The following is a 24,596-nucleotide window of genomic DNA, read 5'->3' as shown; positions in this document are numbered from 1 at the left end:
TCTCTGTTTTCACTTCTGGCAATTTCTACTAAAAAAAAGTTAACCAAACATTAAAAGCATGCCAAATTTTAATTCTTAATTTCATCAAATGTATTTTTCTTGGTGTACATAGGATGTTCTTTGCTTTTGTATTTGGACATTGACAATCAAAATAACTTCAGGTCACCTAGAATTTTTATATATTCTTCAAGATCACTTTAATTAGGGAGAAGGAGCCAAAAAAAAAAACAAAACAAAAAATACACCCTAGTTATGATGCACTAATTGTCACATGCAAAATGTTATTTTCAGGTTACAGATGCCTATATTCTCCAAGAAATTTACTATCAATTCTTCCAGGTATGTGCAATCTCACTTCTAGTAGTATGTGATTTCTTCCTGTCCTGATCCAGTCTGTGTGCTCCTCTCAGTGAGGAGGACCAATGCACAGAGGTACAGAGCTCCAACACTGTGAGTACACAGAGGTACAGAGCTCCAACACTGTGAGCCAGGAATGTGCTCTGACTCATCCCTTGAGAAAGTGTGGAAGGGAGAGGCTGTCTACCCCCAAATCCTAAATTCATTAATCTGCTGTGTATATCCTAAAAAAACAAACAAACAAACAAAGCAGAAGCATGCAGAACAGGCAGCTTCTAAGATGTCCTGGTGGTTCCTAATCTTCATGCAGGAATCCCTTTTTTGCCTCCACATTTGGATACCTTTATCCAAAGAACAACAATCAGGGACACTCAGGTTCAGAATGCATCTATTTTTTGTTCCACCCCAGCTAAAAAGATATTTGTAGGGAATGTTCCATATCAATGCACTCTAAAGTAGTGTGAGATATAAAGATCTACAGGCAAAAAAAAAAAAAAAAAAAAAAAAGATATAAAGGTCTAAGAGATATGGTAATGTCCAAGGGAAAAAAAACACACATGACCTAGGGCAGAAATAGATACACACATTGCTGTTCTCCAAGTCAGACAGCATGCAGATTATAGATCTACAAGAACATAACCAGTAAATGGTCCATTAGAACTATTTTCATCTAAATGTCATGGAGAAGAGGCATTTGAGACAGATGTTGAAGAATGGCCACACAGTGAGGAAATAAGAGTTTTAACTGGGCAAACAATATTTTCCTATTTGTAATTTATAAAGATAATTATGATAGCAATGCTGACAGTAATATTTTATCTACAAAAATGACAAAAATGGTAACTTTAGTTTCTTTCATTAAAATCAAACAACGAAAATAAAAAAAAAATGCACCACCTCTGTACTATATTGTAATGCAAAAGTCATGCTTCATTTATTCAACAGACTTTAACTGTAGGGCAATTATGTACTGGCACTGGGCAAGACTAGAGCTAGAAAAGGATTCTCTCCTTTATCTTTCCAAGGAGATCGCACCAGAAGTGATGAATATGAATTCACGTGATAGTCATTAATGAAGATAAGACAAAGTCCAATGGAACACACGGCCTGTGTTTAAGCAGAGGTAGACAGGTAGGCCAAATGGAAGGAAATGAAAGATGCACTTGGGAAACATCAATTCACGCATAAGTAAAGCACAAAAAATAGTAGAAACTATCTACAGAGAACACAGAAAATTAAAAAAAAAAAAGGCAGTGGAGATTGAAGGAGAGGAAACCCATCACTGAGGGGATAGACATAAGAAGAATTGACAAATGAGTTAAAATAATTAGGGAACGAGGAAGAAAATCCAGGTGGCTGCAAAAACAGAGTAAAGACTTGCTGAGAATAAGGAAATGGCTATTAACAGTAACTGCCACAGAAAGGAGATATAAAGTAAAGCCTGAAGCAAATCCACTGGACTTGGCAGTTGGGGGTCACAAGTGTCTTTTGACAGAACAAATTCTGTGAATGTAAAGGCTGAGACCAATTATAGGGAGACATAATGTGAACTAACACTAAAGCACCAGTCACTGAATCCTGACAACGGATATTGAAAAATGACACCTTATTACAAATGTTTAGAGAATACTAAGCAAAATAAACCAAAGGAGAAAAATACCAATTGTTTTGCTAATATTGCAATATAGAGAAACAAAACAAAGGATCAAAAACCAAATCAAAAGCATACCCTAGAGATCTCACTGCCAAACTGGGACTACGAGAGGGGACAGAGTGGGCAGCAAACGGAGGGGCCCAAAGAAGGGTGTGGTGTGGTAACAATCATCTGAAGAGATGTGAACGCATACCTCTAAGTCACACACAGTGTTATCTTAATAAAAAGAATGTTATCTTAATAAAAAGAATCATGCATGGCTGAAAAGAAATACAGAAATAAAAACATCAAGATGCAATAATGAAAGGTAAAGTATTTGATAATCCATTTAATTCTAACACTGACTTCAATACTTCTGGTAAACCATGGGGGTCCTTCAATTTTTTTAGATGGGAAGTTTATTTTTAATCAATTTATCTTTTTATAGAAAAACTTATTATTTGCAGATTATTTTAAATAATGGTCTTAAAAATATGTCTCTGGTTTATCATTTTGATTTTTACTTTATTATAGTCTTTTTCCTGGACCCTTATTCAAATCTTTTAATTCCTGCTATGAGTGAGACTATCCGGTATTTTTCTTTTTCTTTCTGGCTTATTTCACTGAGCATGATCCCTTCCAGCGCCATCCATATTGTAGGATTAGGGTCAAAATAAAGGGGGTGGGAAATGTATGGGGAATATAACCAAGATGAAAATGCATACATTGTGCAAAAATGAAAAATGATGTAAAAATATATAAAATAAAATAAAAAATAAAATAAAAAAGTAAAAATCCAGAAAATACATGTAAAATTTAAACACATTTACCATAGTCCTTTTCTTCTTTCAAATGTTAGTGATAAACATTTTTGCACATAATGATTTTAACTGGGGTAATATCGGGGTACCCCATCAGGTATTACCACCATAATGCCCCCCCACCAACTTACCCATATTCCACCACCATAGTCCACTGAGCTTTCTTCCCTCTTTGCTCTTTTCCTTCCCCCACCTTTCCCCCCACTTGGTGTTTCAGTTCTGTAGTCAGCTATAATAGATTTCAATTTTTATCTTGAGCTTACGAGTGGCAAGACTGTAATTCTAGCAGTTTGATAGCTATACTTGAAAGGGTCCCAAGACCTTAGTAGGTATCAGCTAGACAGATGGTCACAGTACAAGATATTCTGCATCATTTTTTCCCTACAGTCCTTTAAAAGTAAATGGTGCCATTAGAATATTAAGATTATCCAACACTTGACTTGACTATTGGGCCAGTCATGGTGTTTTAAAAGCTTTCTTTAAGCTTTAGCATCTCTGGGATGATGATGACAAAATATATTATCCAGTAAAGAGAGGTGGAAAAAAAATTAGCTTCTGGTAGGTTTAAAACAATATTGTATTTACATAATACATTATTTGTTAAATCAACTTTTTTTGCTTTTGTTAAATAAGGAGTTTACAGGAATAGGTAGATGAAGTGGTGACATTTAGAATATTGTTGGAAATAAAACTGCTTGTCCTTACAAATAAAGCTTTATTTTCTAAGAAAGTATCATAGATGCCTAATGCTTTACACAGTATCTTTATAGTCAGTAAAATAATCTCATTATTTAGATAAAACCATAGGAAGACAGTAACACATGCACTGAGGTAGAAGGGAATTCATTAATGAGATGCATAAAATGTTAGCAGTAACTTGTCACAAAATAGTATTTCCTTATACTATAGGGAATTTAAGATTCCTAGCATGAAACTCACTTACCCAGCTCTTCATTTTCAATGACTTCAAATGTGGCCCAGATATCACCTTTTGAAGGAATAATATTTTTTATTGCTAATATATCATTAGTTAATTCTTCTGCTTCCATTATAGGAGATATCTGTAAAAGAGGCAAAATTTCTTCAGAAGAAATTTCAGATATAGAACCAGCCACAGTACTCCCTGTTTCACCATTTTATGATACTTTCTTAGTATGTTTAATTAGCTTCTCCAACACAATGAGAAAAAAAAAAATGTTCAGATCCTTCCCATAAAATGCAGTACAGCCTATTGTACGTGCAAAAAATGATGTAGATATAATCAAGAATATGTGGTTTTTTTCTCACTTAGTATGCAACAAGATCATTCAGGAGAAAACACACCTAGTTATACACAGAATGAACTTTGGTAGTCAGCAATCCAACAGTCTTCTGCGAGTGAAACTTTTCACTTATCAGTTCTATGATCAAGAGTTCAAAGTGGCTTGTTTATTCAGCATGAGTCCTAAATCAAACATGGTCAACTGCTATCTGCTATGCCAAAGAGCCCCAGGATTTTAGTGGCCTGTGGTATGCCCACCACACCACGTGACAGATGGTAGGACACCAAGCATGCTGGAGCCAGGACTTCAGAGCATAGGGCAGAATCTGCAGTTCTACAAGAGCCTCAAAGCCTTTGGTCATTGCATAAGCACACCATTTTCTGCAAGGACTTTGGGGATTTTCAATTTGTTGCTTCTTTTAGCATTTGCTACTCTTAAATGGCATAAAACAAGCTGTATTTTTTTTCCAATTAGACTTTACAATGTTAAAGAGATGATGTTTTAAGCATTGAAATATTGCAAATACAACCCACTTTGACATTTTCAATAAAACAAGGTGCCTATTAAAATTTTTCTTAGAAAAAAGAATGTGCTCATTTCCATTTTTCCTGTCCATTGTTGATCACAAACACATCACATATCTATAAATACTATAAATTATCTTTCATTAAAGGAACTCACACAGCCTATCTTTTGGACTTTGTGAAATTTAGTGTTTTGGGGGAATATATTAATTATACAGTCAAGTTCACTATGTTTTTATTTAGAAAGATCAATGACTTATATAATCTTAGAAAATCAGCACCTGGGAAAAGAGAACTTCTAGCGGTAGAAACATTAGTAGGTGAATAATTTCAAGGATGAATTCATCTGAATGGATTTAACATTCTTTAAGGGCATGAACTTTCTTAATATGATAATTACTGAGAAACCAAACTTGTGAAATACTGAGCAGCAAGTGTTCCAGGTTGAAACAGGATCTCTACTCCTTGTCATGGGGAGACCAAAGGATGCTCTTAGGACACCCAGAACTCACAAAGCCCCTTCAGAAATTATTGCTCTAAGAAATGTACAAGTAAGTCTAATGAACACCAGGTTTGGAATATGATAATTTATGTTTGCACTCGTGTCTAAATGCTTTTAATATCCGTATAAACTTGGGGCATCACCTGCCACTCCTAACTCCTTGGGATGAAGTAATATTGTCAGCAAAGATCAATAAAGGGTTTTACAATATGTTAAGCATTAAATAAATGGTGGATATTATTTTAGCACTTTTTGTTATGTTTTTAAAGAGAAGCTAGAGCCACTGTAGGTGAAACTGGAGAGTCTTATTGAAATACATTAAAAATAAATAAGAATTGTGCTCAACTGTAGTAACTCCTGTTATGGTTTCCTTATTAAAATAGGATTAAAATGTGCTACCTAAAGTGTTTATGTGCAGGTGGTGTTAAGTCACATGCTATGGATACCTCTTCTAGCATGAATGATGGCCTCATGCTGATTAATCTGCACTACACCTCATGTCCCCTGTGATCACACCTCACCCATTCATTCTAAGATACGTGAAGTCAAGTGAAAGACAAGGAAAAGCTAGGCCTCCCTGGTGGCACAAGGGGTAAAGACACAGCATTGTGAAGTTATCCGCACCCACTACAGTACAAGTTTGATCCCCATACAGGGAGGTGACCCACATGACGCAGCAGACCTCTCCTATCTCGCCCGCAGCTCCACTGAGCAGTGTATTTCAGTACATCTGCCTGTTCTGTTCTCTACTCAGGCTCTGGTGAACCCTCTCACTCCCCACATCGCTGGCCTGCACCCCAGCTCCTGTATGATAAATAACTAAATCTTTAAAAAAAAGACAACAAAAGCCTATGGTGATAGTATGTGGTAGTATGTCAGTCCCATGTTCTAAGAAAGGTGACGAGAGCCATAGAAGCATAACACATAATCACCAAAAATTATATTTTATTTATATATAAATAAAAATTATATGTTTATATAACTAAAGCCCAGAAAAAGCCAAAATTTAGAATGTTTAATTTTATGTTTAAAAAAGATAAGGGGTGAGTGATGAATTTCTACTTTTACATAAAAGAATGCCCAGCCATCTCACAGTGAAGGTAGACTAAGTAGGAATCAAAATATCACTGTTACTCTCCCAAAGGCAGGATAAGTGCTGAACATGGTGGCATGAGAAGGATCTTTTTGATTCAGAACAACTGACTAATAAAAAAAGCATTATCTAGTATTCAAGTAAATTCAAAGATTGGAAACTAAAGTCTGAAGATCCTGGTGGAAGATTAATAATAACGGTGCTAATAGTATTGATTATTCATAAACACTGATGTGATAAGCAACTTGCTAAGTGTTTATTATGCATCTTGCTAAGTTCAATGCAGTAATAGAAGGATTAAAATTTTTCTGCCTTTTATAGATTAGAAGATTGAAGCTCAGACAGAGTATATTAACTTGCCCAATGTAAGAAGCCAGCAAGAGGAGTATTTGAGCTCAGGATATTTTCCACAAGAGACCGACTGAAAATCCTTACTATAATCTTTACAATAATCTCCATCGCATGATATATTCCCTTCCCAAATAAATAAAACATGGTATGAGATTGTCAATCCTGTCAACATTCATGGTTCAAAGTGGATATATAAAATAAAATGCAAGAAATGAAAAATTCAAGATATGGAAATGAATGTTTCCATCTTTGAGACTCACCCGGATTATAATGCTACAGTCAGGTTCCTTCCTTTCCACGTAAACTTCTATCAATAAATCTCCAGCCTGGGAAACCTAAGGACAGATGTGAGGACAGAAAATGTAACTATAGTACAGGAACACACATAGAGCATTTGAGACAGTGAGAAAATTCTTGCCTTATTTCTAAATATGTTTTAAAAAGGAAAATAGTTCTATCTCCCTGTTAACAGAGTGATAACATTCATTTTCCAGATATGGTTAAGGACAAGGACTTTATACAAATACTAAAATCAGCAACAATAATCACAATTCAATTTTTAATTTCTTATTCAATAGTTTTGTGTTCTCAAATACACTTAACATCCTTACTGAGACAATGAATTTGGCTACAGTGGAAATATGCCAAATGTACCAACAGAAGTTATAAGCCTTAGCACGTGTATGTTAACAGGATAAACAAGTGAGGAGGGAAATGAGCCATATGAAGCTCTGTCTTAAGTGATTATGTGGGCATACTACTAATAATAAACAGGGATAATAAACAGGGAAAATAGGTCTTGCTAAATTTCAAAGAGATAGTATTCTAAAAACAAAAATTTTAGGATAAATTAGGTAAGAGCTATATTAAAACTAATAATAAAATATATTTATCAAGGAAAAAAAGTAAAGTTATAGAATAAGGTGAATGATAAAGATATGCTTTTATCAAGGATTAAATACTATGTTATTTAGGAAAACATACTAAGTGAAAAAGAGAAGACAGAAAACAAAAACATAAGATATCACTACACCGACTGACAGTATAATGTAGAAAAGATTAATAAAGAATATTAAAAAAAATATGAAAGGTACTTTGAGTGGCTTTTTTTTTCCAGAAATTTTCTGAAGCTAGGTAACTCAGAAATAATATCTATCATCCCCTTTTTTTTAACTGATCATAATGGGGGAACAATCATCCTGAAGTTAAATTTACCTCAGAATAAAATCTGATGAACAAATTTGTGGAGAAAACATTAAAAATGTACTTTAAAGAAGCACTCATATTCTGGCACTATTATTTTGGTACTATAGATTTAGAAAAGCTTGTTTTCAACTTTTCTTCCAGTTTTGATTCTATACAAAAATCCCAGGGAAGAAAAGATATAGTTGACATTTTTACTTTTCACTATATTTACATAAACAACTAAGAAAAATACATTTTGAAAATTAAAAAAGCAAACACAAAGAACTCATAGAATAATGAAGCCAAAGACCAGAGTAGCTAAGAAATTCAAACAGGGATATGACAGAGAGACTGTCAAAGAAAAAAAAAAAAAATCCAGAGGAGACATTTGAAAGGATTAGGATAAAAACTCCAGAAAAAGTACAGACTTTTTAAAACTCTTCTACTTTTCTTTCTACTCTATTTCATAGACAATTCTTAGTTTTACTTATATTTAATTAGAAAGCATTCATATCACATTTCTTTATTGTAATATGAATATAAAAGATTAAAATGCAGAAATTCATATTTCATCTAATGACACTATAGCTAATACCACCAAAGATTATTCTTTGGGCTCACACAATCCTTTATTTCATAACCATAACTCTCCATAAGAGAATTGAAAATGAGCCATATATTTAGAGATATGTCCTCTGGGGGCGGCTTTCATTGCTTTGGGTCCAAATGGAGAAAATGCCTCCTTAGGTAATTAACCTTATAATATTAGGACTTAGGGATTTAGGCACTTGGTTGGGAGCCTTTCCTCACCTCCTTCATATGAAATGATAGTCCTGGAGATTGTTCTAACAAGAATGACATGAACTTAGAGTTTGACTATTAATGACTGGCTTCAATTTCTGAGTGTTTTATGTATGCGTGTGCGTGTGTGCATGTGTGTGTGTGTTTTAATCAAATATCATTATAGTACATCCTTGTGAACAATACAGGCTTTCTTCAACTATTTGCCTTGGTACCTTGAATCCCCTACAATTCCTAGTTATTAGAAAAGGATAAAAGACCCACTTTAAGAAAATTTAAAGAATGTTCATCAAAATGGGTAAGTACCCTGAAAGGATGTAGTGAAACAAGTACACAAATGCAATATAACATGACTGAGGAAAACATGGAAAGATCGAGAAAAGCCAAGTATGACATAAATCACCATAGGTTACAAAGGTCACATCAGAATCATACCCACTAAGCAGTCACCCAAGAGCATGCAGAGCAGAAGCATGTAAAAGCATGTATTTTCAAGATCATAATGGAAAGAATCACTAAGAAGTCTGAATTTTTAATTTATTCTAGTATTTCTTTGGCTTTAAATGCTTCCTTTGAAATCCACTGACATTTTCAACTGTGCTTTTAAAAATGAAAATTGATTTCATAATTGTTTTGTAAGATTAAATCTGATTTCTTCTGTTATTTTGAAAATTTTATATGAACATACTTCGACATTTTGCTGATCTGCCTCATGCAGAATTATACAACCATTTTATCTAGGTTCTTTTCCCCCATTACTTTTAGTTTGCTTCAAAGAGGAACTTGAAAAATAAACACAAACATCTTTCTTTACTTACAATGGAAGTATTTTTGTTATTTTTTTGTTTTGATTTGTTTTTAATTCTTTGGAGATCTAACTATTTCTACTCACTTGGGTGTCTTTCCACTTGGTAATAAAGCTATTTTCTATGTCCATTTGTTTGACTTGGTCTTCTTTAACCTGTTTAAAATATAATTCGGGATATTCTAATAAAATACCAGGAGTGATGATACTCATCCTCACATAACTCTTCAGGAATTTAAAGACCAACAAGTTAAAATAAATGTTAATGGCCATCTTAATCAGCACAGGCCCATGAGGTAGAGTAGAAACAAAGCCAATCAGATACAGCCTCATCAAGCTCAGAACATTCTATGATGATTCCACATCAGGCTGCAGATTCCACCAATGGAATCCCTATTGCTAAGGCAATTTAATAAGCAAAGGGGCTGATGAATGGTTTGGTAAGAGTTAATAACCTGAGAGATAAGACTTTTTTCTCAAACTGAAATGTTCATTAAATAGTTATGAAATTTCTACCACTTAAAATTGGATTTAACAAAAGTATGAATATAGTTATTAATGTAACAATACAAAAATAGGAAAGAGAGCATGTAAAGCCACACATTATTTTTGTCTAATAATTTCACTTTTCAGCATCAGAATTATAGCAAAGAAGTTGCTTTTGATCAAAAACAGTGGACACATAGAAGGAAATAAAGGAGATCGAAGAGCAAAGAAACTCCAACAACTGAGGAGTCCATTCCATTCTTACATAGATTAAAATAAAACTGTGTTATTTTATTCTATTAAAATCAACCTTGTTTTCCTTTGCAAGGAATCTTGTGATCAGTTATTATAAGAATGGAGGAACTATTTGATTTCATCTGCTATATTCATTGCCAAGTAAGAGTAGCATTATCTCACCCCATTTCATGGAAGGCTCCATAAAAGTTTAAAGGGTAAAACTGAGCCAGAAGGAGTTGACTAACAGATGCTGAGCCTTTGACTCAGATCCTCTCTGTTCCTTCCATATTCAAATCCTGGGCTTATTTCCTCTTTTTTTTTTTTTCCTTTGGACTAAGAAATCATTCCTATTCTTAGTTGTCTATGATACATGAAAATATTAATTTCCATCATTGTAAACTTAGAAGTCAAATAATTAGAACAGAGATGACTCAGTAAAAACCAAACAATATTTCACATTTTTTCCAATTTGGGGCACAATTAAAAGAAAACAGTGTAATGCTTTCAATTACAGAATTTAACAAGCTGGTGTTTTATTATCAAATTTGTGAAAAACATAATTTCACACCTCTAAGTAGACATACTTAATGCATACACATAATGAAAAGAAAAAAAAACATAAAAACACTATACTATATAAATAGAAATACTCTGTCCAACAGACACCAGATGGTAGAAAAAAGCTTTAAAAGCAGTCATGCTTAACTGAATGTCTATAGCTTAAAAAGCTAATTGAATCTTAAAAATTTAAGATCATATAACTATCTTTTATTTTCTGTATTTTTAAATACTCACAAAGTCTTAAATAAATAAAAACATGCTAAATATATATTTATGTTTGCAAACAGTGACATTAAAACTATTTTAGCAGGGCCAGAATATAAAATATTTACCTCAAATATTTCAACATAATTATTAATTAAGTCCTCAATGACATTCACTTCTTCACTAGTTTGTCCCTTGGTTTGAAATAAACAGGATGAGAAAACCAAGGCCAAGTTATGGGCAGTCATGTGATTGATTTCTGCGCATTTCTGAACCCTGTCGGAGAAAAGCATAGCTCATTACAAGACACTTCTTTTTGGATATTTCCAAGAATCATAAGTTATAATACTTATCATTTTTTAAACATGTATACCTCTCAATCAAAGATCTGATATTAAGGGTGCAGTGGTAATTTAAATAATTTTACTTTTATAATTTCCACTTTGATATGTGTGCAGTATAGTTATACCACCTGAAAGGGGTGGTCCTATACCTTTAAACACTAATAACAATGTAAACCAATGAGACCGCATTAAAAAATAAATTTCCTGGGCCTCCCCTGGTGGCGCAGGTGGTTGAGCGCAGTGCTGGGAAGCTGTCCGCAGCCTCTGCAGCACCGGTTTGATCCCGGCCGGCCAGCAAGGGTCCCACATGGTGCAGTAGACCTCTCCTGTCTCACCCGCTGCTCCCTGCAGCAGTGTATTTCAGTCTGCCTGTTCTGTTCCCCACTCTGTCTCTGGTGAATACTCTCACCCTCCCGCACATCTGGCCTGTACCCCAGTTCTTTTATGTGCGAATAAATAAATATTTAAAAAAATAATAAATAAATTTCCTCACTGATCAACAGTCTGATACCAAGATATTAGGGTCAAATAAGATATCAACTAATAGAGCCTCCCCTGGTGGCACAGCAGCTGAGCGCTGGGCTGTGAAGCTGCCTGCAGCCTCTGCAGCTCTGGTTTGATCCCCGGCCACCGGCGAGGGTCCCACATGGCACACAGACCTCTCCTGCCACGTCCACTGTTCCCCTCAGCAGTGTATTTCATCAGTCTGCCTGTTCTGTTCCCGAATCTGGCTCTGGTGAATTCTCTCACCCTCCCACGCTTCTGACTGTACCCAGTGCTTGTATAAATAAATAAATAAGTCAAAAAAAATCAACTAATAATAAAATAGTAAGAGTTTATAGTAAGTACACCAAAAGGAAAAAACTCTACTCACAGATTCCTGCTATAATTCAGGAGTCTGTACTTTCTTCAGTTTTTCAATTTCCTTCTTAAATGAGCTTTAAAGTTCTTACCTATGCTATGGATTTATTTTAGGATGCCTTAAGTGACTATACCTAGTATAGTTAAGAAATTTTCTAGTGCTATTTATCTAAATATGTCCTCATTACAAAGAGAGCTGCTAAAACGATAGTTTAATGGGCATTTCATTTTGAAATTGTTCCTGTGATATGGTGAAATACTCATTGTTCCATGTGGAAGGTTAGTAGAAGTCCTTTCATTAAAGAAATAATGACTTACTGAGAGCCATCTTTGAAATACCTAGGAAAGTTCATGAATGCACCCACCTGTAAAGGTGTTCAATTATAGCTGCCAACGTTGCTCGGTTGACCCCAGGAAGAGTCCGTATAAATGCGCCATACTTTTTAATTCTTTCCTTGTCATCTTGGGTATCTGATGATTAAAAAAAAAAAAATTCTTAGTACTATTCAAAATTGTATTTCACTAACTGAAACAATCGAGTTTCAATGGAAAAACATTCAAACTACCATAATCCTGTAAAATTATTTATTTATATCAACATTTCATAGCTAAATACAACAGTTCTTAAACTTGTAGTTTTTAAAAAAGAATTTTAAAAACCCAGAGTTTTATTTCATCTTCTATTTTATAGACTACTGAACTTCCCCTAACAGGGATATACCCAACTCAAAAAGAAGTATACATTGAAGAAATAAGTCAAACTAACTTGAACTCTGCCTATGAAAACATTTCACTATTTGGTAAGGTTTTATTATCTTTGACAAAGAATTTTTTCCCTTGTAAAATCTCCCCCAAATTATGAATCTTCCCAGAATTATGAAGTGTTCGTTATCCTGAAGATTCAGATAAAGGGCATTAACCAATCTTAGCACCTTCAATTTTTTGGAAAAGATAAGGGAACAATGGAAGAAGATATGTGCAGACCTTAATAACTCTGACAGACTACAAAGTGGACCTCTGCCTTTGTCATGGACATAATGTGGTTAGTTACAGAAAGTAGAATGAGAAGGTATTACCCTGCACTTTACTAATTCCAACAAATCAGTACTTAAACTACAGACACCAGGTCCCAAAGTTGAAGACTCTAAAAAAAAGTGTAGTGGTGTTTTGGTCTCACATATTACTAACGCATGGGGAAAATAAAAGCTCATTCTTCAAATAACTGTGCTGATTTAGTAAAAGGAATTATATTTACATATTCCCTCTCAATTCCCAAAAACCTTTGGAAACAAGAATTTTTTTATTCTCTGCTTGGCCCTGCCTAAGACTCACAATAATGAGTCTTTAAAAGTGCAACAGCTTTTAAATGGGATTATGATCCCTGATGAGGGAGGAAACTGTGATGAATTTTTGAATAACCTCGGATTCTAAGTTGAAATTAACTTTCCATTCCGTTGTGTCTTCTATTTCTTTTAACAGTGCCCTATAGTCTTCTCTGTATAAGTGCTTCACCGTCTTTGTTAGGTTTACTCCTGGGTATTTAACTTTTTGAGGTGTAGTTCTGTGCTGATTTAGTCTGCATATGACATCTAAACGGTGACCAGGGCAATACTGACTTAAGTACACTAGTAGATGACTTTCTAAACACAAGAGAAAAACACACCCAAATTCTATTGAGAAAATACACTGGAAGTGAATTAAGAATTGCCTATCATCAGGCCTCCCTGCTGGAGCAAGGGCTTAAGCACCACACTATGAAGCAATCCACAGCCTCTGCAGCATGAGTTAGATCCCCGGCTGGCCAGGGAGCAACCCACATGGCACAACAGACCTCTCCTGACTTGCCCGCTGCTCCCCTCAACAGTGTACTTTGATCAATCTGCCTGTTCTGTTCCCCACTCTGTCTCTGGTGAATCCTCTCACCCTACCCTCTACCCCCCGAAGCCTCTGGTCTGTACTCCTGCTCTTGTATGCATCAATAAATCTTTAAAAAAAAATGAATTGCCTATCATCTCTGCTGTAATTCACACATTATTTCTTATGTCCTCCAACTAAAACTGTAGGGGTAATTTTATTAATTCAATAAAATTTAATTAATATTATTATACTCATAACAAGAAGTCATGCTAGTATATTTTCACAAATATTTTAAAAATGAAATAGATAATATTTACAAAATAAAACTTACACAATTCAAAAGTAAACAAGAAGATTGTGGGTGAATAATAATGTTTCCTTTAAGTAGTTTCCATCTAATAGAAAATAAAATGAATTTAAAATCCAGACAATTTAATTGTGTTCTCAGAAGAACAAATCATATATCATATAAATAGGCGGTGTGCCATTGTATAGCATTATTTGCCTCAGATGTCCAAGACCCAAGAGAGCTTCCTTTTCAGGTCAACCTGAAAAGGAACCAAAACCAGAGTGTTTTGTTTTATCTTTGTCAGATCCAACAGAAACACTTCTGTCAGGTCAGGGTGAACTACAGAAAATCTAAAGGTAAAGACCATTAAGGCTTTTTGACCCACTATTCAAAGACACCTCCCCATAAATTCTTAAAGAATTCATAAACCAGTAAACAATGAACACATTCCTCTTTTCAATGTCACTTTTTCCCACTATATGTGATGACAACAGTGAAGATGAGTTGTCAGTGAATTTGACAACTCTGGCAAAAAAAAAAAAAGTGAGGGCCTCCCCGGTGGCGCAGCGGTTGAGCGCTGGGTTGCGAAGCTGCGCGCGGCCTCTGCGGCGCCGGTTCGATCCCCGGCTGCTCCCCGGCCACCGGAGGAGGGTCCCACATGGCGCGCAGACCTCTCCTGCCGCCCGCTGCTCCCCTCAGCAGTGTACTTCGGTCCTTCTGCCTGCTCTGCTCCCCGCTCTGGCTCTGGTGAATTCTCTCACCCTCCCTCCCGCACTTCTGACTGTACCCAGTGCATGTATAAACAAAACAAACAAACAAACCAGCAAACAAATAAATAAAGCATGCCTCAAAAAAAAAAAAAAAAAAAAAGTGAGAGATTTTCGATAACCAATTTTACAACAAACTGTAAGTCTGTATAAAATAGATAGACCACGGCTTCTTGAATAATGCCATTTCCTTTAAGTAGTTTCCTACGCTAAGGTCAAAAAAAAAAAAAAAAATCCCAGCTGACTTTAAAGATTAGTTTGAGGACTACCTTTCTTGGGGGATACCTCATTTCATTTAACATTGCAGTCTCCGAGAACTTAACCATGATGTTACCTGAGGGTTTACTGTATGTTAAATAGTGTACCATAACTTCATAGTTACAAATTATAATAAAAACATCTTTAAAAAATGAGATTGGCAAGATAATTGGGCTTAAAGAGACATATTATCTAATTTCATATTTTATATACCATAAAGTTTACATTTAATAATTTCTGTGATTAGAGCTAAATCTAGTGATTTGGGAAATACCCAAAGACTTCTAAATTAGTTAAATTGTGAAAAAGTTGTATTTTAAAAACAATACTACTTTCTTGGGATAATTTTTCAAACTGAAGATTTTTTATCCCATCACTTCAAAATTAATTCCTACAAATGTCATAGTTTATTACAGATTAAACAAATAATTTCCACAAAAAACTACCATCAGAGTAATAATGTATATTCAAATTCAAAGGTAATTTTCAAGAGATCTTGAAACAGATGGAACATACAAGAAATATATTAGTAAATTCTGATATAGTTCAAAGATAAATTGAAAAATAAAAATCATTGTGAAAATAAATACATATAGGAAATCCTGTGGTTTATTTGTCAATAATATACATACATATGACTTACAAGTGTGGAGATATAGACAAATATAAAGCTAGATTACAAGATAATATATAATGGGTCTCCCTGGTGGCGCAGTGGTTGAGCGCTGGGTTGCAAAGCGGCCCGCAGCCTCTGCAGTGCCGGTTCGATCCCCGGCTGCTCCCCGGCCACCGGAGGAGGGTCCCACATGGCGCGCAGACCTCTCCTGCCGCCCGCTGCTCCCCTCAGCAGTGTACTTCGGTCCTTCTGCCTGCTCTGCTCCCCGCTCTGGCTCTGGTGAATTCTCTCACCCTCCCGCGCTTCTGACTGCACCCACTGCTTGTATAAATAAATAAATGAATCTTTAAAAAAAAAAATAAAGTTGCATGATCGAAATGTAGATTTAAAAAAAAAAAAAGATAATATATAAAACCGAAAATAGCACTAGTTGAAACATGAGATTAAAGACAATATTTATATTTAAAAGTACTTATTGTTAGGCTTCTATAAGAGGAGTTGTTCTGAATTAATATATGTAAATATATGTTTTAGTAAAAACAAATTAACCCAGTGACATAATAAACTAATTTTCTAAGATAGGTTCTTTCTTAAATAGGTTCTCTTACAGAGTAGCAAAGCTTTGTTAATTTATTAGACAATCTAGGGAAAATGAAGAAAGAGTGGGGTGAGGAATATAATAATGTAAATCTGAAAAAGAATAAATGATACAGGAAAGACAAAAGAGTCATGAAAATCTTCAAAAACTAATCTTGCATTAAAACTTTCATGTTACTTTTAATGAAGAATTAACAGCATACATGGGCTTGACTGTTAATACTTCCCAAGTTGAAGAAAAGAAAGCACTAAGAAAACTGAAACTAAGTGTATGAAACACTCCTTTGGGCCTCCCTGGTGGCCTAGCGGTTAAGTCTCAGTGCTATAACCACTATGGGCTGAGCTACAGCCTGAGTTCGATCCAAGTCCAGGGAGCTACCCACATACAGCACAGTAGGCCTCTCCTGTCTTGCCCACTATTCCCCTCAGGAGTGTATTTCAGTTAATATGCCTGTTCTGCCCCCACTCTGTATATAGTGAATCCTCTCACCACACCCCTCTCACCTCTGGCCTACACCCCAGTTCTACAAAACAAAACAAAACAAAAAAAATACAATACTTAGCAAAGATAACTATAAATTTATTTTAAAGTTGATATAAACAACTATTAATATTTGCACAATTTCTGTTCTGAGCCTTTATGAACAGTGTTTCTTTCAATTAAAATATCTGAATATCAAGTATTTTTAAAAATCTAGGTATCAAATTAGAAGGCAACATTTATAGTATGTGCTCTATCACAGGTATTACCTAAAGCAGAGATCCAGTATGGGTAGAGCTCTTTGGTAAGAAGTGCATCATCAATGTCAGACAGGAAACTTTTCAACACACCAGTAACATCTTCAAGCTGATGTTTGCCAGCCCTCAACTTAAAGCTTCTTGCATCCTTTTTGAAATTCTCCAAGAGTTCACGAATGTGTATAGGATCACCATTCTTTTGATAAATATATTTGCAGCCTAAACCTTTGTTTAAAAAAAAAAAAAAGGTTATATGAACAATGTCCGAAACCAAAATCCACTATAAGTATTAAAATTAGAATTTTCATTAAAATTTTTAATTAAAATAATTAAAAATCTTTCTGTTGTAATGATAAGCATTAAGAAATAAACATGACAACAATGGACATAAACATGCAGGTGAGGGAAAACTTTTTTCATTTAATTTTGGTATTTAAAATATAAACCTGTTGAATAAACTATTCCATCCTCAGCTTTTATCAAGGTGCTGGTCAGTCCACCTGGTTCTTCACAGAATTTTTTTTTTAAATGCTATGTTACCACCAGTGTCCCATCTTCACTTTGCCTCACAAAACACAAACATGATTCCAGATTCATTAATGAAAATGAGCCTCTCTGGAACAAATTTGCACAGCCCCTTTGCCTTCACAGCTATGTTCTAATTTCTGTCTTATTCCACCTTCACTTTCTTCCTGATAATGGATTCATCAGATGCTCCATTGGAAGTAAGCTGTAGTAGGGGATAATAGGAGGAAGAGTAGTGATGATGACGGCAATGGTGAAGAGACACCAAAATCCTCCATTATCTTCTTCCTATATTAATTCTTTTCTCTGCCTCACATGCCTGTTAATCTTCTCACCACACAAACTTGTATGTCTGCCGGATTTTAACTCATCTTCCTCACTTTAACTGCAGATTTGACACTCCAAATTAATCCGTGTCAAATTAAAATCACACAACTTTCATGACACTGTATCTTACATTTTCCCCCTCCTCTATAGTTAATCTTTCAGACTTCTATTTCTTTTGCTTATCTAGTGTTTGTTGTTGATTCTAGGAATCCATCTTTAATTCTCTTCTCCAACCCCCTACAAAATTTTCTAAGAAAACTCATCAAATTTCATTGTTTCAACCAAATCATATACATTTTCACCCAGATTTCAATTTCTAACATTTCGAACACACTCACATATACTTTACTGTGAATATGCCATATATACACATCACTCACACTCTCTCTCTCTCTCTCTCTCTCTCTCTCTCTCTCTCACACACACACACACCCCCTTACACACATATAAAGACAATTAAAAATAACCTGAGAGGGATTAACCTCTGCCCTATTCACCACCTAACCTCCCAGTCCCTACATCTTCATTTTGTTCCCCTAGTTCAATATATGGTGCTGCCATATTCCCAGTTCTTTTCATCTGTGAATTTCTTCTCTCTAATACATCATAAAGCAACACTATGTTACAGAAGTTGACCTTGCTCTCAAAACATTCTGCTTCTCTCCATTCCACAAGCTAATATTTTGTGTACTCATTTATCACACAATTTCCTAGTCTCCTGCCCCTCTTCCTGTGCAGTAGACCAGTCTCTCTGGAAAAGGATAACAACATGATCCTATAATCACTAGGATAATTTTAAATTCATATCAAATCTTCACTGCTATGCATGCTGGTAACATTGCGGTGTTCCTCATATTCTGTTCTTCAAAAAATACCCTAGTCCTTTGTTGGCATATTACTTTAATATGCAAGGTAATTTACCTTGAACTAGAGTTACAAACTAGTTATATGAAATTTAGTTGAAAACAATCTAGTGTTAGTGATTTTGAATTCAAATAAACACCACAAAGAAACTTCTGATTTCCCTAGAGAAACATTAAATTGAATACACTGGAACTAGTCAAGTTATTTTAATCATTTGTCAGCTTAATAGAGACTCCATGACACTAGGAAATTAACATGATGTGAAATTTTCCAATGAGGGTATGCTCTTCCTAAGACAATAATATATGTGCAATTTATTTATACCTGTGAAATGCAAGTGCAATAAATTGCACTAATAAATGAAGTGCATTTCATTATAATTCATTTCATTACAAATGATTAATAAATGAAGATGGCAACCATCCCCTTCCCCATTTTTAAATAGACAGGTGGTTATAAGAAAAACATAAACATACTATCATAGAAAGGAAATTCATAGAACAATGCCCACAGTGTGACTTTGCACATTACTTACAATAGGTTTTTAATTCAAACACATTGATTCTGAATATTAATAATTTCACAGGTACTATATATAAAATAAGAGATAAAATGGTATTCTTCTCAGAATAGATCAATGTGTACATATTATACATTTAACGTATAAAAAATATTTTCTTCAAAGCTTTAGTTATTTATGGAATTTGGTTTCCTGTTAGTTTATTGTCAGTTCTCATACTGGAACACATGGTTCATGGCTTTGTCTTTAAGTTTTTATTGCTACTATTGTATTTCCATGACCAATGTCAGTGACTGGCACACAACTGGCAATCAGTAAGTAATAACGACCTAATGTCACTGCAACTCACTCACTGATTTATACCTGCTTTTCAAATTACAAACACTCAAAGATACTTATAGTAGAATAAAAAAGTTAATACAGCATTCCCAAATATGAGATCATTCATTTTAATTTTTTCCACAATTGTAAGTTAAATCAATGCCATTTACCTACAGATTAAGGTGCAGAACCTTTTTAGATTAAAAATGCAGTTAAGAAATTTCTACCTGTTAAAGTATTAGGGAAATATGTAACAGAAAGAAGGAAATTGAGGAAGCCATAGTAATCTGAAAATAAACATGAGGAATAAAGTTCTTTTCAGGTCTATCTATAATGCTAACATATTAAATTCAAATGAAGGTGAACAAACTGTTTTTTTTTCCTATGCATAAAGTTATCTCTTGGAATTAAGCCCAAACTATTAAAATTACTATGTCCTTAATATACACATGTAAGCACTCTGAACAAGATACACTTACAAATACTATACACATATGTCAATAAACAGTAAACTCTCCGGCATATTGCCTGAGAATTTACCTCTCTAATAAGATGCTTGGGTAGCACACTACATTCTTCTAGATTTTATTCTAGGCTTATAACCTCTAGAAAATATAATCTTTAATCTAATACTAATATACATCTTACAATATAGAGTCTTTCACTATGATACTTAAAATCGGCATGCCAGAAAAGAAAGGAGTGACATTTTGCTGAACAGAAAGTATGCTTTTATTTTTCACTGATGTACTTACAAATATAAAGGTCTCTAATGCAGGCCCATGGATGGACCACTTAAAAACTGTAGGAATGATATTATGAGTTCTGGGGGTTGAATAAAAGCCCTGTAATACTTACCATACTGTGTAACAAATGCTATACAGCTGTTCACGATAATGGGCACGTCATTTTTGCTGAGCTGCTGATCTTGTAATGCATTACCATCTGTACCTGCTGCTTTTTCAATTGCAGTATGCCAGACTGTGAAATCCAACTTGGTATGCCCATGGATGTATAATGCTCTGTAAAGTTTTAAAAAGCATTTCAAATTATAATTTTGGTTTTTTATAAAAAAAATATTTCTAGACAGATTATCCTTAAATCCATATAAATGCAATATTGTCTCACCCTTTGGAAGAAAAGTCACTTCCTTTACCCTCCCACTAACTTCTACTTCATTTGCCTCAATAGTCAAGTTTCTCCACAGAATAGAGGAAGTCTGCTGTGTTTCTGTTCTCTTCTTTCACTCTTCACCCTCCGTCAACAGTGACTTTTAATGGATATTTGTAATTGTATTTTTCAAGACTAGAACTGTTGATGATTTCATTTCTTAAAAAAAGGGAAAATACATCCTCCAATTTGGCTTTTGTAACTTAATTCTTTTTTTTTTTAATTTTTTTTCTTTTTTTATAGAGGCATGCTTTATTTATTTGTTTGCTGGTTTTGTTTGTTTGTTTGGTTTATACATGCACTGGGTACAGTCAGAAGCGCGGGAGGGTGAGAGAATTCACCAGAGCCAGAGCGGGGAGCAGAGCAGGGAGAAGGACCGAAGTACACTGCTGAGGGGAGCAGCGGGCGGCAGGAGAGGTCTGCACGCCATGTGGGACCCTCCTCTGGTGGCCGGGGAGCAGCGGGGGATCGAACCGGCGCCGCAGAGGCCGCGCGCAGTTTCGCAACCCAGCGCTCAACCGCTGCGCCACCGGGGAGGCCCTGTAACTTAATTCTTCATGGCTTTTTCCCTGTCTTACTGGTTACTCAGTCTGTTTCCCAAGCTTACAACTACTTTCTGAAAATGCAATTTGTCCTCAATGTTTTTATATAAACTCCAAAGACTATTAAGGGATGTCACTCAGACCAAGGCTTCAGCCCCAGCATGTAACTTGGTAACACCCAATCCCCATCTCCAGATTATAACTTTCTCTGATCAATCAGATCTTCCTGTGATCAAAAAGCAACAGCAAAAAGAGAGTCAGAAATGCAATCACTTTCAGAACTCAAATTCTGGCTCTGCACTCACTTCCTTTGTGACCTAGTACAAATTAACAACCTTGTTTGGGTCTCGGTTTCATTATTGTCAAAATGAGGATCGTAATTAGTATTACCTTTTTACTCAAGAGATGTAATATCAATCACTAACAAGCCGTTATACCAACTGATACTTTTTGATGTCTTTATCATAATGTGCCACATGTATGTCAAATACTTCTTCATCGTTATACTACACTGCTCCTGACACTATGACTATTTATTTATCCTACCAGAAATTTTGGATTAACTATCAGTTGGTACCTCTCTCCAATCATCACCACTTGGATTCAGTGTCAGTATTTTTTGACTGTAGTTCCCAGGAACTACACCGGTGTCATTCCAACCTTGCTTATTCAGGTCTCCATAATGCGTATACTGAGGCCACTAAAAACCCCTCCTAAACGAAGCTCCTTCCCAATTCTCTACCTCGCTAATTCCTAATTCCTCAGGGGTGTCAGAATGAACATTCTGAAACATGAAGCTAATGACATTACTTCCTGATCATTGTCTTTTTGTAGGTCTGGAGTTTTTAAGATCTAAATGCCTTCATTAACTGACCCATATTTTTTCCCTCCAACTTTGCCATTCTTTTACATGAAAAACAGAGAGAGACAGACAAATATACATAAACCAATTTATTCTCCATGTCTTTGTAATAAATATTTTCTGTTCTCTAGCTACTCCACTGATTCCTCTCCCAAAGGTATATACACTCTACAAGAAAATCCCTGACACTCTGTCCCTGATCTCCCTCCTATGCTCACTTCTTAAGCAATGTACCTTCTTACTGCTGAACAGCTGTTTTGCCCTATCAACTGTTGTCAGCGTCCCAGCTGCTAGACTCCAAACTCTACAGACAAGCAAAGACAGCTTTCCAGCATCTCAGTGGATTGGTACAGTGCCCAGTATTCGTGGGTGCATAATAGCTCTAAATTCCAATAATTAGATATAAATATGATTTGAAACATAAGTTAATCACTGATACATTTCAAGTTTATTTATACCATAGTAAAATTAATCTTAATTTCAGATGTTCAGACAGCTACCTTGGATTCAACCCAAAGACACGAGCTGAAGGAGCTCTGTTTGATTATTTGGGGAAAGGGGAGGATTGTTCATGTTCTGCATTGCTGATTATTCATTGGTCCTAAGGTTAAAAGAAAATCAAAGTCGGGCCTCCCCTGGTGGCGCACTGTTTGAGCGCTGGGTTGCGAAGCTGCCTGCAGCCTCTGCAGTGCCGGTTCGATCCCAGGCCACCGGAGAGGATCCCACATGGCGCGCAGACCTCTCCTGCCACCCGCTGCTCCCCTCAGCAGTGTATTTCATCAGTCTGCCTGTTCTGTTCTCTGCTCTGGCTCTGGTGAATTCTCTCATCCTCCCGTGCTTCTGACTGTACCCAGTGCTTATATAAATAAAGTAATTAATTAAAAAAAAGTTATAAAAAAAAAAGAAAATCAAAGTTCACCTATCTTTCCTTTGATGTCCCTTACTGAAATATTCTGGAGGAGGACAATGCTACCAGCACCTCACTGCACTCACTTCTAACATCTTCTGAACTTCCTTTAACTACGACTTTTCCCCTGACATTTCTGCCTGTAATCTTCATCTCCTACTTTCTGACATTTTTACCTACATGCTTTATCTTCCACGCCATCACTACAGCCTTGACCTACAGGTTTTGCAATTTTCTTTTTGAAGAATTCTGACACTTGCTCTAATACTCGTGACATACTTTAGCCTTTTCGTCTATATTACATCGTCCTTAGCTCACAAGCATTCTATTTCAAAGTATATTTGTCTAAATGAAACTCTGTATTCAGGTAATTTCCCTGAGAAATACCAAGCCCCTAAATGATACAAACAATCAAAAATCATATCTTTGCTACATTCAGGAGGTTAGGTGAAGAGAAAATTTTACCTTTTTTTTGGATTCTTACAAACTTTTTTTATAACCTGGTAATTAGGCTCTAACTTATCTTTGAAACTGCATGTAAACAAAAAGGTATAATGGGTATTTCAGCAAGAAGAGAAAAATCCAAAATCCAAGACCCTCCTACAATACCAATATAATCCTGCCATTAACTGAGCATTTCAAACTTCAAATTTACTTTCTAGTCAAAAGAAATCCTGTGATGACAAGTTATAGGTCTCCTGTGAACTAGTGAGGAATAGAACAAATAATGACAAGTTAACTCTTGAGTCAACTTGTCAAAGACTGAATCCTAAAATATATCATCTGGCACAGAAAATGTTTGACATTTAATAGCATCACTAAAGATCTGTTGATATTTAGTTTTTATACCCCATGCTTAAGTTTTGGGAGTTTCTATTGTCATGTCTTTAAGTCGCTGACTTTTTTTAGGTACAGTCTATTCTATATGAGCCCATCCAGTGAAATTTTCTTTCAGAAAATGTATTCTTTAGTTTTAGAAATTCTATTTTTCATACAACCATTTTTTTCATTATGTTTGTGTTTTCCATTACATCTTTGAAATTTTTAAATTATTTAAAATTCACTGTATAGCATCTTTGCTAATTCCAATATCTTTCTTATTTCTGAGTTTGTTTCTATTAACTGACTGACAGTTTTTTCACATGACTAGGACTTTTCACATGGTGAGTGTCATCATTGTGTTACCATTTCTTAGAGAGTATTGATGTTTATTTTGGCATCCTTTGCCCGTTTGATGCCAGTCAAGTAAATTATTTATGGAAAAGCTGATTCTTTAGAGGCTTGTTTTGAAATTTAATTAGGTAAAAATAGAGCAGCCTTGACTCTAGGACTGTTTTAGATTTAACTCTCTAGTTTTACCTTTTTGGGGTCTTTATGAATGTCCTGTGTATTTAATGACCTGGAATATC

General features: G+C 35.2%; 1 protein-coding gene across 2 annotated transcripts in view; it reads right to left on the bottom strand.

Moving 5' to 3' along the window:
• Window positions 1–24,596, bottom strand: part of ARAP2 (ArfGAP with RhoGAP domain, ankyrin repeat and PH domain 2) — a gene marked incomplete at its 5' end in the record, with an annotated part of 152,210 nt that overhangs the window by 38,827 nt on the left and 88,787 nt on the right. For both annotated transcript variants that reach the window (XM_084233136.1, XM_084233135.1), the window contains 7 exons: window positions 3,755–3,872; window positions 6,804–6,878; window positions 9,422–9,490; window positions 10,951–11,098; window positions 12,393–12,498; window positions 17,162–17,374; window positions 20,565–20,728. In XM_084233136.1, coding sequence (XP_084089262.1) covers window positions 3,755–3,872; window positions 6,804–6,878; window positions 9,422–9,490; window positions 10,951–11,098; window positions 12,393–12,498; window positions 17,162–17,374; window positions 20,565–20,728 — 893 coding nt within the window. The remainder of the gene's footprint in view (window positions 1–3,754; window positions 3,873–6,803; window positions 6,879–9,421; window positions 9,491–10,950; window positions 11,099–12,392; window positions 12,499–17,161; window positions 17,375–20,564; window positions 20,729–24,596) is intronic.

This window comes from Talpa europaea (genome assembly GCF_964194135.1).
Source record: "Talpa europaea genome assembly, chromosome: 5".
In the NCBI taxonomy this organism is placed as follows: domain Eukaryota; kingdom Metazoa; phylum Chordata; class Mammalia; order Eulipotyphla; family Talpidae; genus Talpa; species Talpa europaea.
Note: the sequence above shows the minus strand (reverse complement) of the source record. Positions and strands in the feature narration are given on the sequence as shown.